The 15,380-nt window shown below is 50.6% G+C and overlaps 7 protein-coding genes across 7 annotated transcripts; 3 read left to right on the top strand and 4 right to left on the bottom strand.

Annotated features, from left to right (window-relative positions):
• Positions 1 to 432: 432 nt before the first annotated feature.
• On the top strand, positions 433 to 1,337 carry BROUX77_003612 (uncharacterized protein; the record flags this gene model as incomplete). The annotated part of the gene is made up of 3 exons (XM_073748283.1): positions 433 to 502; positions 580 to 1,133; positions 1,218 to 1,337. The coding sequence occupies 3 exons, from the start codon at positions 433 to 435 to the stop codon at positions 1,335 to 1,337; spliced, it is 744 nt and encodes a 247-aa protein (XP_073606037.1).
• Positions 1,338 to 1,749: 412 nt separating this feature from the next.
• Positions 1,750 to 2,784, bottom strand: BROUX77_003611 (uncharacterized protein; the record flags this gene model as incomplete). The annotated part of the gene is made up of 1 exon (XM_073748282.1): positions 1,750 to 2,784. One exon carries the CDS (start codon positions 2,782 to 2,784, stop codon positions 1,750 to 1,752), a length of 1,035 nt encoding a protein of 344 aa, XP_073606036.1.
• A 732-nt stretch (positions 2,785 to 3,516) lies between these two features.
• On the top strand, positions 3,517 to 6,941 carry BROUX77_003610 (uncharacterized protein; the record flags this gene model as incomplete). Its single annotated transcript, XM_073748281.1, has 4 exons — positions 3,517 to 3,941; positions 3,993 to 5,715; positions 5,780 to 6,632; positions 6,910 to 6,941. The coding sequence occupies 4 exons, from the start codon at positions 3,517 to 3,519 to the stop codon at positions 6,939 to 6,941; spliced, it is 3,033 nt and encodes a 1,010-aa protein (XP_073606035.1).
• Positions 6,942 to 7,394: 453 nt separating this feature from the next.
• On the top strand, positions 7,395 to 8,432 carry BROUX77_003609 (uncharacterized protein; the record flags this gene model as incomplete). The annotated part of the gene is made up of 3 exons (XM_073748280.1): positions 7,395 to 7,491; positions 7,611 to 7,749; positions 7,814 to 8,432. The coding sequence occupies 3 exons, from the start codon at positions 7,395 to 7,397 to the stop codon at positions 8,430 to 8,432; spliced, it is 855 nt and encodes a 284-aa protein (XP_073606034.1).
• A 272-nt stretch (positions 8,433 to 8,704) lies between these two features.
• On the bottom strand, positions 8,705 to 9,502 carry BROUX77_003608 (uncharacterized protein; the record flags this gene model as incomplete). Its single annotated transcript, XM_073748279.1, has 4 exons — positions 8,705 to 9,050; positions 9,113 to 9,265; positions 9,337 to 9,422; positions 9,482 to 9,502. 4 exons carry the CDS (start codon positions 9,500 to 9,502, stop codon positions 8,705 to 8,707), a joined length of 606 nt encoding a protein of 201 aa, XP_073606033.1.
• A 1,201-nt stretch (positions 9,503 to 10,703) lies between these two features.
• On the bottom strand, positions 10,704 to 13,696 carry BROUX77_003607 (uncharacterized protein; the record flags this gene model as incomplete). Its single annotated transcript, XM_073748277.1, has 2 exons — positions 10,704 to 13,121; positions 13,178 to 13,696. The coding sequence occupies 2 exons, from the start codon at positions 13,694 to 13,696 to the stop codon at positions 10,704 to 10,706; spliced, it is 2,937 nt and encodes a 978-aa protein (XP_073606032.1).
• A 675-nt stretch (positions 13,697 to 14,371) lies between these two features.
• BROUX77_003606 (uncharacterized protein) lies at positions 14,372 to 15,304 on the bottom strand (the record flags this gene model as incomplete). The annotated part of the gene is made up of 1 exon (XM_073748276.1): positions 14,372 to 15,304. The coding sequence occupies one exon, from the start codon at positions 15,302 to 15,304 to the stop codon at positions 14,372 to 14,374; it is 933 nt and encodes a 310-aa protein (XP_073606031.1).
• Positions 15,305 to 15,380: the final 76 nt, after the last annotated feature.

The following is a 15,380-nucleotide window of genomic DNA, read 5'->3' as shown; positions in this document are numbered from 1 at the left end:
CCTGGATCTGCACCAAGGCGCAACGACTCATCATGACCAACTCTCACACAAATGGCGCGGATCTGTGAGCAAAGCTGCTTAGGGCGCAAACAAGCAGTGACTGCACCAGGCTAGTAATGGGTTTGCCGGCATTCCAAATGGCAGAGGCGCTGTTTGTAAGCTTGTAGCACAGAGTAGAAGCGTAGAAGCCTCCAGAGACTGAAGCATAGTATCTTTTGCCTTAACATAAAAACCGGCCTTCACGTCACCCACCGACCGCGCCCCCACCTTCTCGCCTCCTGCCAGACTTATGACAGCGCCCCAAAAAATCGCTTCGTTTTTCTTCCGCTTTTCTCGGCTCAGCTCTACCAACCCGCACGCCGCCCTTTTGCTTGGCTTCCGCACACTTTGCACAACTGCGCCGTCTCCCATTTTCTTCTCACATCATTCATCATGGCTCGTGGCGGTGGTGCTGCTACGTCTTCGCGGGGTCGCGGAAAGTTCAGAAACTTTACTCGTGGTGGTGCGTTCCTTTCTTTGACGCCGCTTGCTCGAAACTGCGTCACGCGCATGCTAACTATGCTAAATCGCTTCGTCTAGGTGGCAAAAGCTTCTCTCGCAATCTCGGCGCGAACGGCGACGGCGCTGAAATGTCAATGTGGGGTGATGCTCCCGAAAACTCAGACGAAGATAACAGCGAATCCGGCTCTGAGGCGTCCGACTCTGGCGAAGAATCTGAGGCCTCTACCGGCGCCGCCAACGCTGCCGAGGCTTCCCGCGAGGAGCGTAAAAAGGACAAAAAGGCCCGCAAGACCGCCGCCTTGGCTAAGAAGAAGGTTGTGCAGGTCGGCGACATGCCCACCTCTGACGAGGACAGCGAGGACGAGGCGCCGCCCCCCAACCCTAGCCGCGCTAAAAAGGCTGCCCCCGCTCCCGCTCCCGCCCAGCGCAACGCCGGTTCTGTCAAGAGCATTACCAAGGGCGTCGATGACATGGCCCTGAACCGCCGTGAGCGTGAGGCTGCGGCTGCTGCCGAGGCCAAGCTTAGATACCAGAAGCTGCATGAGGAGGGCAAGACGGACGAGGCCAAGGCCGACATGGCCCGTCTGCGCATTGTCCGCGAAAGAAGAGCTGCCGAGGCTGCTCAACGCGAGGTAAGAAAATAATTAGACCCCAATTGGCCCCTCGCCTGTCCTCAATGGTGCACATGACTAACGTATTTTTGTCATCTTATACAGGCCGAAAAAGAAGAGCGCGAAGCTCAGGAGGCTAAGCGCCAGGAAGAGCTAAAGGGCCGTGAGGCTCAGCGCCGCGAGGCCGCTCTGGGTCCTACCAAGAAGTCCAAGAAGTCCAAATAAGCAATGGCTTGAGCCTGATACACCCCGGTGCTCGCGGTTGCCTATCTTTGTATCGTCTTAGGCACAGGTTGCCCGGGAATGGCGTGACTTTGGGACGCCACGTGAAAAATGCCAGGATGATATCAAGTTTTATCATGTCTTTACGTCTTCTTCTTGGCCACATGTTTCTTTTCTGGCTGCATTCTTTTTTCTAAGCGCTTTTATTTTCTTTCTTCGTAGTCGCGATTTCAGTGGTGGAGTCTTTCTTTGTCTCTGCCTGATGTCTTTGTTATGGAAATCTATTTTCCCTGGTCCTCTGCAAACTACAACATTCGATCACTGTATGTGGTATCAATTAGATACATGTGATGTCATTAGTGTTGTCTATAAATCCCCCATCTTCTGTTCCCCATCCACGCCATGGGTACACAGCCTAAGAAGCCCCGGTGACAGAGGCCGTCGTGTCCTTCCAAAGCTGGTCAAAGTCAATGTCGTGCTCCTTAAACATGTCTCGGATCTTCTTAGCAGCCGTTTCCTGCTTGTCGGCTGTGAAGCCACCCGGAGACGACGCTTCGTATTGCACAATCTCGACCCAGCGGTAGAACAAGTTTTCCTTGTTCAGAGCAGTCAGAGCCTGTTTGAAAGCTAGCACCTGGCGTTTATGGAGAACTGACGTCTCCTCCTGGCCCTTCTCCAACACAGCCACCAGCCAGCCAAAGTCCTTGTGGTGCATGAGGACAACGCGGTCAAAGTCCTCCACCACGACATCCTTTTGGTCCACCATGGCGGTCGCAACCATCATGAGATCCCAGTCCAGACCCCACTCACTGTTAATCATGAGGTAGGCAGTCTTGCGGCTAATCCAGCTGGGCGCAATGGCAGCGCGCACCACAATCATAAAGTTGTTGAGGATATCAGGCTTCTCAAAGATGGGGCCCAGTGACTTGTCCCAATCTTGGCTACGGCGCACAGCCACCTCCTGTTTGCGGAAGCCGGTCAAGAAGCGCCAGTTGACGGGGTTGCCATGCTTAGATCCCATGCAAAACTCAACAGGCCACGGCCAAACAAAGATGAACAGGGCGAGATCGATAGACATGGTGGTGGCCCGCTTCAGGCCCTCCCAAAAGATGCTCTCCCACCCGGCATCCTTCGGATTGAACATGTCGCCCGGCGCAGAGTCCAGCGCAGCGCGGATCAAGCCCCAGTAGAAGGGCAAAACACTTTGCATGCGCAGGGCGAACAGCAGGACGATGAGGATGTTGAGGCCGACGCTGAAGAAAAAGATCTTTCGCTTGTAGTCCACCGGGTGCTCGTCAATGTGAGTGATGTAAACGTGTTCGGGATCCAGGACATCAACAAATGGCTGAAGTGACTCGGGCGCCTTCTTGAACATCTTGGGTAGCTTTGCTTGGCGGCTACTTGACGAGGAAGACGTTGCCGTCTTGAACATGCGCTTGTGAGGCGCCATGATGATGGAGGAATGGGAGAATAGGAGAGAGATGAAGAGTGTAGTGGAAAGGGAAAAAGAAACAGAATCACGAGAAATGTGTCGAACAAGCTCAAAGCCAAGAGCCTGCAACGATGCAAAATAAAAAAATGCGAATGTCAAAGTCAGCACCGCAAATGTTCGCTGAGAATTCTGGCACGTGGTGGTCGTCACGGACGTTGCCTCACTTAGTTTGACAGGTGTTGATCAAAGTGTCTGCTAAAGGCCAACTGTCATGTGGGCCCTGATTGTGCCTTACAAAGCACAAAACCCCATTGTCTTTTGCGCGGTCACACCAAGCCCTTTGTGTAACTGAATAGACACATACCGAGAGTGAACTGGAGGGAATCGAGTAACGGCGATTAGTCATGTTTACACTTCAACCGGAAAGTATTTACGTGCCTGGGGTATTCACGACGATGACTAAGCGATGCAGAGGCTATGGATGCGCAAGTCGGTAAGTTACTGCCCAATGAATATCTCCTCGTCTCGTCTACATGCATGCTGCAGTTGCAGTCGAGTCACATTAGGCAATGTCTGGCCCCAATCCAAATTTCCGCCCGGATATAGAGGGACTGGCTAACTCCGCATCTATTTCTTAATCTTCCGTGTACCTTTTACTTATCCAATTTAACATCACCACAGCTGATTTCTTGTTTTACAGAACATTCACTTTTCCATTGAAAGAGAGACACACACTCCTAAACCGCTGCGATGGAAGGAGTTGGTGTTGCTGCTAATCTGATTGCAGTTATCAACTTATCAGTCAAGGCTGGGTTACTTTGCTTTCAGTACGCCAAAGATGTCAAGAACGCCTCGGTTGATATCGAGAGGCTCAAAGCAGCGGTCCATAATCTCAAGGGTGTCACAGAGGAACTCCAACGCCTGCTCCGAAATCCAGATCCAACTACTCAGGACCTTAGAAACTCCCGAAAGCTTGACGATACCCTACAACGAGGTCAATCCTGTTTGGATGAACTGAACCGGAAACTTCAACCCCATCCTGGGCGGAAACTTCTGAAAAAAGTGCGACTTTCTGCCCTCAAATGGCCATTTAAACGTGGAGAGGTTGATCGACTTATCTCAGATCTTCGTTTATACAACGAGGTAATCACTCAGATTCTTCAAGTGCATCAGACGTAAGTTTGCCTGTTAAAATGCTTTTTGCTCTATGTTGACGTTGGATACAGTGGAGTTCTTCACAAAGTTAGTCAGAACGTCGACCGAGTCGGCCAACAGACCGAGCGAATTAATCGGACCGTTAAGCGAGTTTTCCAGCAAACTGAACGAATTGATAAGAACGCCGAACGAATCAACACTAATTTCACCCAAAGCACCATCTTTAATGCACTTCCCATTGCAGTCGGGGCATCATTTGACTCCTTTCATGAAGGATACAACCAGGTTTGTTTTCCAAACACTCGAGCTGAACTTCTACAAGATATTCAAAAGTGGTCTACAGACCCTTCGTCAAAGACTTTGTTCTGGCTCAATGGCATGGCTGGAACTGGAAAGTCCACTATATCTCGCATCATTTGCCGGCAGCTTAAGGATTCTGGCCGACTGGGTGCAAGCTTCTTCTTCAAACGCGGAGAGGCCGACCGCGGGGGCCTGTCAAGATTCGTAACGACAATCACAGCTCAACTTTTGCAAATGCACCCTGAAATAGCAGAATATACCAAATCTGCAATTGAGACTGATCCAATAGTTTCTACGAAGGACGTGTGGGAGCAGTTCGAAAAGCTTGTCAAAGAGCCATTGGCTAAGACTGGGGCTAAATCTTTCAAATCGGCCCAGCTTGTGTTTGTTATAGACGCCCTTGATGAGTGCGACCGGGATGAAGATGTTCGACTCATCACTCGTCTCTTCTACTCTTGTGCAAAGGACGCCAATATAAACATGAAAGTGAAGTGTCTGATCACTAGCAGACCTGAGCTACCCATCCGCCTTGGGTTCAATGCTATCAAGAGTACGGTTCAGGACCTTGTTCTTCACAATATACCACCCAATGTCATCAAGCATGACATCGCAGTTTTTCTTGAGAGTGAGCTTATCAGAATAAAAGACGAGTATAATGAGTCGGTGTCTATCGACAGACAGCTATCTCCGATGTGGCCAGGCAGGGAAAACATGCAAACTCTTATCAATATGGCCGTTCCTCTTTTTATCTTCGCAGCTACGACTTGTCGTTTCTTGAGCGAACGGAGATATGGCAATCCAAACACCCAGCTAAGCTATGTCCTACGTTATCATACAGAAAGCCAGGTATCCCAGCTAGATGCAACATACATGCCAGTCTTGGATAGACTAACAAATGGCCTGCCTAGCAGGCAACAAACGGAGGTGATTGAGACTTTTCGCACCATCGTCGGCGCCATCATCACGGTTTCCAAGCCCCTTTCTACGGCTGCACTGGGAAGGTTGCTTGCTATTTCTAAAACTATAATTGACGACCAGCTCGACTCTCTGCACTCTGTTCTAAGCATCCCAAAAGAAGCCGGAGCACCAGTGAGATTATTACATTTATCCTTCCGCGACTTCCTCGTGGATCCAGCCAAAGAACGATATCCATTTCACATCAATGAAAAGGATATGCACAAAAATATAGCTTCGCGATGTTTGCGAGTCATGGAAGAGCACCTACGGACCGATATTTGCAACATTGCCCATCCTGGAGCGAGACGCAGTGACATTGATCACCAAGTCGTACAACGCCACATTCCTCCCGAGTTAGAATATGCGTGTATGTACTGGGTCAAACATCTTGAGCTGGGAAAAGTACTCCTGGATGATAACAGTGAAGCTTTTAAATTTCTACGCAACCACTTTCTTCATTGGCTAGAAGTCATGAGTCTTCTGGGAAGAGCTTCAGAAAATCTAAGCACTGTCAAGCCTTTACTATCAATTGTTGCTGTAAGTTGATACTATTATCGACGATGAGTATATCAAGAAATTAACTAACTGATTTCAGGCGCAGGATGGCCCAAATTTAGGAGCCTTTCTGGAAGACGCTCTTCGGTTTATAAGAGCCAATCTGCTCGTCATAGATACAGCACCGCTTCAGATTTACTCTTCCGTCTTAATATTTACACCAAAGAAAAGTGTAGTCCGGCAAGCATGTGAAGGCCATATACAAAATTGGTTATCTCTACACCCAAGGCCGCGAGACAAATGGGATCAATGTCAACAGGTTCTAGAAGGTCATAAGTCTTCGGTAGACATGGTAGCCGTTTCCCCCAATGGCAGCCTTGTCGCCTCTGGTTCAGGTGATGCTACCGTGCGACTCTGGCGCTGCGACGATGGTGTTTGTGTCCAGGAGCTGAGGGGCCATGAGAGCTGGGTAACTTCACTTGCCTTTTCCCCCGATGGCCGCCTTGTCGCCTCTGGTTCAGGTGATGCTACCGTGCGGCTCTGGCGCTGCGACAATGGTGTTTGTGTCCAGGAGCTGAGGGGCCATGAGAGCTGGGTAACTTCACTTGCCTTTTCCCCCGATGGCCGCCTTGTCGCCTCTGGTTCAGGTGATGCTACCGTGCGGCTCTGGCGCTGCGACAATGGTGTTTGTGTCCAGGAGCTGAGGGGCCATGAGCGCTGGGTAACTTCACTTACCTTTTCCCCCGATGGCCACCTTGTCGCCTCTGGTTCGGATGATCACACAGTGCGACTCTGGCGCTGCGACGATGGTGTTTGTGTCCAGGAGCTGAGGGGTCACGAAGACCGGGTAACTTCACTTGCCTTTTCCCCCGATGGCCGCCTTGTCGCCTCTGGTTCAGGTGATGCTACCGTGCGGCTCTGGCGCTGCGACGATGGTGTTTGTGTTAAGAGTGTGATAGGTACACTTTCTTCGCAGCTTTCAGACACTTCAGGGTCACCTTTTCTCATCGACAATGAAATGACAAGCCACAGTATTCCAACTACCTCTGATGAAATGAATATGCAAACTCTTTCGGCTTGTCCCGATCACCTTGAGTTTAGTTCTGACAAGTGCTGGGTGCTGTGGAAACACAGGCCAATATTTTGGCTGCCTGTTACATTTCGACCGGAGATTTCACAAGTGCGAGGATGCACTTTGGTTTATACTACTGGATCTTTTCAAGTATTTATCATTAGAATTGACGATCCAGAACTTTTGGACAAGTTGATTAGTTGTTAGTTTCCATTTCAAGGCAGCACAAGAACCCTCACAAAAGTCTGAAACAGCTAGGAAGTGGTGATTTTGAAATATAACTTGTATTGATTGTTCAATGATTCTCCCAACTTCTTCTTTCATTCGTCGTAATAAGAATGCTGACGTTCTCTGTGGAGAATAAATGACGTCAGCTAGCTAAAACCAGCTTAAAATAGCAACAAGTTGTTGTTGAGGAAAGAGACAACACGCCTAGAGACGCGAAGGTAGCTAGCTGCAAACCCTAACACTGTCAGCCATATCCAGAAAGCCATTTCTTAGGGTTGTAATCTATGACTTTCCAGTGGAGAAACGCGCTTCAATCACGATGAACTTCAAGGGCACAAGAAGAATGTCCAAGTCCGCGGAAAATATACAGTACCCTTTTTTGCCACGCAAGTATACGACTAAATACTTCATTGTCCTAACCATGCCACCGCCCACGCCAAAAACGATCACAAGCGCTCAGTTCTCCGATGTCCTAGCGCGATATCCACGTCTTGTGAACGTTATATCGACGTCCAAGGGTTCGTCTCGACGATTCACTCATACATGTCCTTTCCAACGTTGATGAGTTTTGTCCTGTGCCCGCATTTTTAGAGATCATGTACACTAACGTTAATATTTTCCTCCCTTCATCCTGTAGCCTTGAAGCCGGGACACAAATCGCTTGAGGAACTTGACCTGTTCCGCTACATTGAAGCTCCCAAGAATTTTGGACTTGGTAATGCGACAAGGAGCGCCATGGACCGCGAAGCTATCAAGCTGCTAGTGGAGTGGAAACTGTATGTTGCTGTATCTCGGGTGGTTCAATTCCGTATCGCCGACCTCGCTGACATGTGGTACCAGACGCCACGGAAAGTTCAGGCCAACCTTGATGAGTCTTGTTTCGAACAACCCGGCAGATCTGGTGGCAAACACGATCCGTCAAGCTATCGACACATACACTGAGTCTGGAGCAGCTCCGGCGCTGGAGATCCTGAAACGGCTCAAGGGCATCGGGCCTGCGACTGCGTCGCTCCTCCTCTCTGTGCATGACGTGGACAAAGTGCCCTTCTTCTCGGACGAGGCATACCACTGGCTGTGCTGTAACGGAAGGAAGGAAAGCATCCAGTACAAGGCACAGGAATACGATGAACTCGCTCAGGAGGCAGTAGCCCTCATGCAGCGACTCGACGTTGGAGCCCTGGATATAGAGAGAGTTGCGTACGTGCTAATGAAAGAAAATGCAGAGTCGTCTACCACTAAAGCGCTGGCGAAGAAGACCACGGCGTTAAAGAATGGGCGTAAAGCCCCGTCTGAAAAAAAGAATACGCCACAAAGTAAGGAAAAGGATGCGCCTGCAGGTCTAATGGATAGTGCAGGACCAGAGGCTAGAATGAAAGCAACCAAGCGGTATGCCGAACCTGCTGACGAAACCGCAGCAACCGCGCAACCCTTGCGTAGATCCAAGAGAAATAAACCCTAGAATAGGAGAGAAGCTAGTATGACATCCACTCAGAGCAGCTGTCAGAATAGACAAGCAGGTCTTAAAAATACACCTCGTTATTGTGTTGTTATATTATTTCTTGTGAGTTGCTAACAAGTTGTTTTCATATGATCATAGATCGGCCCATTTTAGCGGCGAATCAATATTACCATCAACTAACCCAATTTCGAGGACTATGGTCTTCAAGGACCAATCATGATACTCGAGGAATAAGATGAAGTTATAAACTGGCACAACCAGCGATATACCACTTAAATATCCTTCTTCAGAGAGCCATCACTCTGGGTAGCAGCGTACTTGTCGCTCAAGGAGCCGTACTCATCATGGAGCTGCTTGCTCTGCTTCTTCAGCGTCTCGAGATCGCGCGTCTTGGCAGCCAGTTGCTCACGCAGAGTAGCAGTCTCGGCCGAGTTGCTCTTGGTGCTCTCGAGCGTACGGACCTTTTCCTCCATGCGGATGAGCTCCAGGATCATGGAGTAGGTACGGTTGAGGATGAGAGAAAGTAGCAGCGTGAAGCCGCAGAGGTACATGTTGCGCTGGGCGTAGAACTTGCGGGCCTGGACTTCGGTGCGCTCGTGGCCCATGATTCCGGCGCCCCTGGAGGTAGAGTAAGTCAGTACGGTGGTCACACGTGGGGGCGGGGGAGGGGAAGCCCATACATGTTTTTGGTGTTGGCTTCGGTGGCGATATGGAGCTCAAGCTGGACACGGTAGACGCGCATTACACTGTCGGCGAACAGAATTAAGACAAATACAAAGGTGATCTTGAGCCAGTACTGGACCTTGGAAATCAAAGGGCTCTCGGAGATGAAGCTATGCAAAAAGCGCAGGGTGTTAGTGTGTGCGAGCGGGTTACGGCGGGGCTGAGAGACGGCAGTACGTACGTGAAGAGCTTCTTCTTCATCTTGTAGGGCATGGGAACAATCAGGAGGAAGAAGATTCCAACCTCGAACATGAGGAGGAAAAAGACCTGCAGAGCTTGTTAGAACGGCACTGGGAGCATTGGCTGGGCGTGTCATTCTAGCATACGAGAGAGTAGTAGAGCGTCATGGTGGCTCTGGGTGGGCCCAGCGAATGAGGGCAGCTAACGGGCTAGATGTGAAGAGAAGCGGGCTGTTCTGTGTACGCAGCAGCTATCGGCGGCGGGGACTTTAGAGGCCTGGAGGTGAGTTATGAGGCGATAATGGCGCAGACAACAAGCAGAGCGGCTGATGAAGAGGAGAGAGCGAGAAAGCCTTCTTCGGCGTCGAGGCGGAAACGTCGCAAGCTTTAAAGCGGAGCTAGGGCAGCTGCTTGGGAAAAAGGCAGTTGCTTGTACAGGTACAAGCGGATCATCCGAGGACAGGCTCCAGTCATGGTAGCTGCGCTTTCCAGTGCGTGGGGCTCGCTCGCAATAGGGCATTCTAGAAGTACAAACAGCACACCAATGCCCCCAATCTTGGTGGCCCAGCTCGGTCTTACATAATGCATAAAGTGCCTGTACCTGTACAGCCAAGAGGCAGCCCGGCGCAAGCTCTGCACTCAAAGGTACAGGTACAAGCATAGCTTTCCTCGCATTCTTCACAGCTTGCTGCCCGAATCAGAACCAGGAGCGTATATACAGGGATCCAGCAACAATGTAAGCCGCCCTGACTCCCGAAAACAGCGAGCAGAGGCCGGCCAGAGCTCGGGTCTCATCGTCATATTACAAGCCCGGCAGAAGTAGAGGTACATGCATGCAAATGGTCGTTTACTCAATATTACACGCGTGGTATCAGCTAGTATCTGCCGGAAAGGAAAGAGCACACAAAAGAAACCGCCAGTTCAGCTTTTGCAGTTGCTCGCTGCCTGCGCCAAAACGTCATCGCCGGAAAAACAGTGGGGCTACGACGGGACCCGATCACGTGAGACAAGAGGGATGACATGGGTAGGGCTGGATTGGATTGGTTGTTCCCGCAGACGTCGTTCTCGCCGTTTTGCATCGTTTTTTTGCATTGCATGCACAAGCCACTTTGCACATTTGTGCTAGAATCATTAGGGGGTTTTCTTTTCTTCTCTTCTTTTCGGTGGGCCAATGAAACATGTCCTGTCTTCAACCGAGTCCGCGGTGCGTTTTGCCCGTCTTAGTTCGGCCGCTTTTTTCGCTGCTGGTGCCGAGCAAGCGGTGAGCCTGGACATGTCTTTTTTTTCTTTTTTTTGGTTGGCTGGCTGGCTTTGTGACAGAAGAACCCTGCCTTCAGATACAAGTGCATACATTTCATAGCTTAACGTTTTATATTGATTCATCAGACATTCTCAACAACTCTGACAAGTTTCCTGACGAGCTTTCCGATACCTCATGCTCAGAGTCCTCATACTCAGAATCCTGTATCTCATCATTAATACCATGTAGTTTCGATTGGCGACCAGTCCTCTCCTTAACCCCCGGAATGCCTTGTTTAGACATTGGCTGTTCAGGCGACACGACCGAGTGTTCCGAAACGTCAGAGGCATTGCCATTGTCGGCCGCATCCATCAGATTTTCCGTTGCGGTGGCCCGGTCGAAACCCAACGAGACCTTTTTACTGAATATGTTCTCCTCCTGGGTGGAGACATTGGACTTTTTCCGTTTAGTATTACGTGACTTGCCCTTGTAGGGTGTGTAAATGTCCGCATACTCGGCAGTCTCCAGACTACTCGCAAACTTGTATGCTTGGCTTGACTTTGGCTGGTCATCCAAAACCTGTTCCTGAGACGACTTTTGCTGCCGATTGGCCTTGTCTCTGTCCATAAGATCAACCAAATTGGGAAAGTTGTCGCCGTAGTCAAATAGGAGCTCCTCGCCCGTCTTGATGGCGCGTTTCGCTATGAATTTGATGCGGTGCTCGTTGACCACAAAGATAATGCGAGGAACGAGATTGCACATGTCTTTGGAATGGTTGATGTAGCGGCTCTTGTTACCAAATCCTGCACCGTCCACCCAGATACCCTCGCCTTCGAGAACAGTGAAAAGATAGGAACAAGAAGCATGCTCGTTGTCGTCGCCAAATCCTTCTCCTCGCCGCGCTCCACGTCGAATGCCCTCATCAGCAGCGATTTTCTCGCCCGTGTACTCAATCACAAAATCGCCCTGGGCAATGTCTTCTGCGGCAAAGAGGCCATAGCCCACTCCGGGAATCCGGCTTTGGCCTGACACAAGCTTTTTGACTCGGCCAAGCTGCAAGTCGCAGTTCTGGCAGCCCGATTTGAGGCTTGTTTGTTCAAGCATTGCTGGCCTGTTTTCCGGCGCCGTTAGCTCCTTAACACCACAGAAGCCACAGAGGGCAGGATCGCATTCGCGGCGAAGCATCAAGCAGATACACGGCCGATCTTTTTGTTTGTCTATGCAGGCTCGTCCTGTTGAGTGACAAGCGCACCCTGTGAAGTAGTAAGAACAGTTTTCAACAGTGCAGCCACAGCTTGGCTGGCAAAACTTTTCTTCTTGAACGCACGAACAATTCAATATTGAACATGGCCCGTCGTGAAAACACCCCGAGCCCACTGTAATTTTGTCGGGTAAGTGAGCAACAGTTTGGCGTTCCCAGTCACCCATAAGGGTCTTTCTGAAGCGGTCATACCAAGGAAGAATCGGTGCAATTTTCGGCCGAAGAGTGAGTGTGCTTGGTTTGTTGGGGAAAATGCCCTGTCGCATGCCAAAGTAATGAAGCAAACTGCATGATCTCTGCAAATACACCGAAGCAATGCACGATGCCGGGCGCCGCTCCAAAGTTTTTGGTATAGTACCCACAATGGCATAAAAGGCATCGAATTCTCGCCGTGTCCATGGTTGGTAATCTCGACGCATCTGACTGGCAGATGATACCGCCGGAGGAGAACCGGTTTGCTTCTCATACATGAAGCAGTTGTTTTGGCACGGCGCGCAATCTATTGTCCCACGATCTAGTTCCATATATGGTCGGTTGGCAATGGCATTCTTCTGTAGGTCAGAAAAGCTACCCCCGGAATAGCTCAAAGAGTCCTGGACTAGGTGGAAGGAGCTGTCAAAGTTTGCATGTTCGCAGGAATGGCTGAAACATTGTAAACACAGCAGTATTTGATGTGTTTCAAGGCATTTGTCAATGTCCGTCTCCGAATGTGGCTCGGGCGAATTGATATATAGCCCAGGATCTAAGGCGTCGAGCTCAAGGATATCATGCAGGTTTACTGGCGCTTTAAATCTTGACGCCACATCGAAGACTTTACTGAACGCACTGGCGAAGACTTCAAGGTGAATCCGGATGCCGGGAGGGCCTAAAACACTCTGCCAGTTTTCGTAGGCCGTCGTGTCTGTTTTACACAAGTGCCAGACACGTAGTGTATACTTGTTGATGTAGGGCAGCTTAAGGTCTTCTAGCCAAAGCTCCAGAACAGAGCGGATTATAACAGCGGCCTCTTGTCTGTTTATCCGGTCCATTCTCTCGCCTTCAAAGTATTTGCTAAAACCAGAGTCACGGGCCTGTTGTCGGAGATCAAGAACAAACTCGTCCCATTTTGCCTGATCTATCGGGTTATCGATATCTCGCACATGGGGCACATATGTGAGTGGTGCATATGGAGCGAGAATGTTTCGAGGAACCTCGATGATATGAGATCGGTATGGTGGTACTGCTTGCGCTCTTGACTTTACCATTACTGTTTTCATCATCTCTATTTGTCTTTTTCGGGCATTGAACTTTATAACGTCAGTTACGAACACATGGCAACACGTGAGATGGGAGCATATGTTACCGTGGACCGCGTGTGGATGTGACTATGTCGTATATTCTTTCCCCTTCTTGGAGAGTCAAAGAATTTGCCGAACAAGTCTTTTCCTGTCTTGGGAGTTTCCGCCGTGGGCTGCTGGAGACAAAGAGCCGAGTATACAGAGTTTGTATGGAGTTCAGGAAGTTCTTTCTGAAGTCCTTTGAGAATCTGAACAATTTCATCCTCAGACTTGACCTTTGCGTCGCCGAGCGTCGCGCTTGTGCCATTCTGGTTAGGACATGTTAGCATTGACGAGAGGTCTGAAAGGTCTGTAGTCGAAGCCTTTTGGTCCTGGCTACATGTGTCACCGGCCGATGGCGGGGCGGGGCGAACGGATAGGCGCTGGTGGTTAAAGACGCCATCGATGGGAGTGTCGAGGTTCACGGCGGGATACGGCAACGGGCCATCATCGGGCCGGGAGACGGAGGTCCCATGAGCACCAGAGTCTCCACCCTCGCTTTTGCTGGAGAGCTGAGTTAGATCGATGAAACTGATAGATTTCATCGACTTGTGTCTACCGTGGGCGGCTGTAGGGTATTCATCCGGATGGCTGCAATCTGGCTAGGCGAGGGACACGGCGCATGTAAACAAAAGACGGGAGAGCAGAAAGGAATCCGGGGCCAGGTTACAGCCGGTCTAAAAGAGAACGCAAGCGAGCAGGACACAATGGGGATACTTTTGGAGGGTGATCGGCTTGCTTGACATTGGCGGCGTTGGTCCGGGCGGCTCGACGACGGCGGTGAAATGTGCTGCTGGTTGTCTCTGTGCGAATGACGTTAGTTGGAAGAAGTGTCCCGAGATGCGCGTAAAGCGCGTTGTGGACTTGTGCGACATGCACTTTTGTGGGGCGGTGGGGAGCCCATGTACCAAGTACCAATTTCACCCAATGTATGTACATATGTAGTTACCTCTATTTTGCGAGCATTCGATGGTGTCACTGGGTGCATCTCGCTGCTGCTTATCGAATACAAGCTTGGGATTGTGTTCTCTGCTTTGCTTTTTTTTTTTTTTTTTTCAAACAATGCTCAAAGTCCCCGACTAGCATAAACCGCTGGCTGTCCTTTGCTGACTACCACCCACCACAAAAACAATCCTCAGTCTTCCGCCCATGCAATCTATGTAACTTTGCAGTGTCAGAACCTTAGTTCCCTCCATCACTCTCCCACCTACTGCCGTTCTTTACTCGTTGTAGTCATCTTCCCAGTCAAAAACCTCTGGTGCCCGCGCATAAAGCACTTCGCAAACCGCTCCTAGTGGAATATCCATGACCGCGTCTGTGCCCTCGCTCCAGATAGCAGCCAGTTCGCCGTAGCCCTTCATAACATCCATCTTGGCCGACGTCATGCGGCTTCCGTCCCGCAGGCTGCCAGCCGCATCCGCCATGGCAACCTGCGCCGCATCGTCAATTACAGTCTCGACTGCCGTCAATGGCAAAGTCAAAATTTCTGTGTTGTACGCGGCTAGCGCTACGTAGATGTACACTAGTGTAACCACCAGGAACGTCGGCATGGCCAAGGCCCACCAGCGGTCTGGGTAATACGTGATGCCCAGCGCGTGCAGGAATGGTGACGGCAGAAACGCCCAGAGCAGATATGTTAGAAAGCACAGCGACGAAAAAAGGTACAGCACAAAGCCATAGTACTCATATGTCGGGACACGTGGCGCCGCGCGCGGCACAGGCTCCGGCTCGTCGTCAGACGCGTCGGGCGTGGTGGGCCGCGACGGCCGCAGCAGCGACGTGATGCTAGGCGAAGGCGGAAGCGGTGTTGGCGGCCGGCCGTAGTATGGCGGGGCAAAGTCGTTTTGTTGGTGTGGCCACGGGTGCGACTCGTCGTCGTCTTCGTCATCGGGGTCTGAACCGTCGGATGGACTGGAGTCAAATGTATTTTCAAAGCTGCGGTGCTGAGACCCGTAACGGGAGTTCATGTGCCCGTTTATTGATTCATCGTCGGCTGTCATTGGCTCAAAGCCGAAGGCGTTGGTTCTGTCGCTGCCTGCGCTGCCGCTGCTCATTCGCGAACCGTTTCGGATCAGGCGCGGCGGTTTCGTGCTCAGCTTGGACCGATTCCGGATTTGGCTTTGGGGCCCATCGCTAGATGCAGACCCGGCCATGGGCACCGTATTATATGTGTATCGACCGTCTACTGTGTTCTAATCGTATATATTTCGTGATGGGAACTTCGCTGAA

The sequence above is a fragment of the Berkeleyomyces rouxiae genome (genome assembly GCF_048999995.1).
Source record: "Berkeleyomyces rouxiae strain 22BRR77 chromosome Unknown BrBRR77_ptg000003l, whole genome shotgun sequence".
Classification (NCBI taxonomy): Eukaryota; Fungi; Ascomycota; class Sordariomycetes; order Microascales; family Ceratocystidaceae; genus Berkeleyomyces; species Berkeleyomyces rouxiae.
This window is presented reverse-complemented; position numbering and strand designations above follow the sequence as displayed.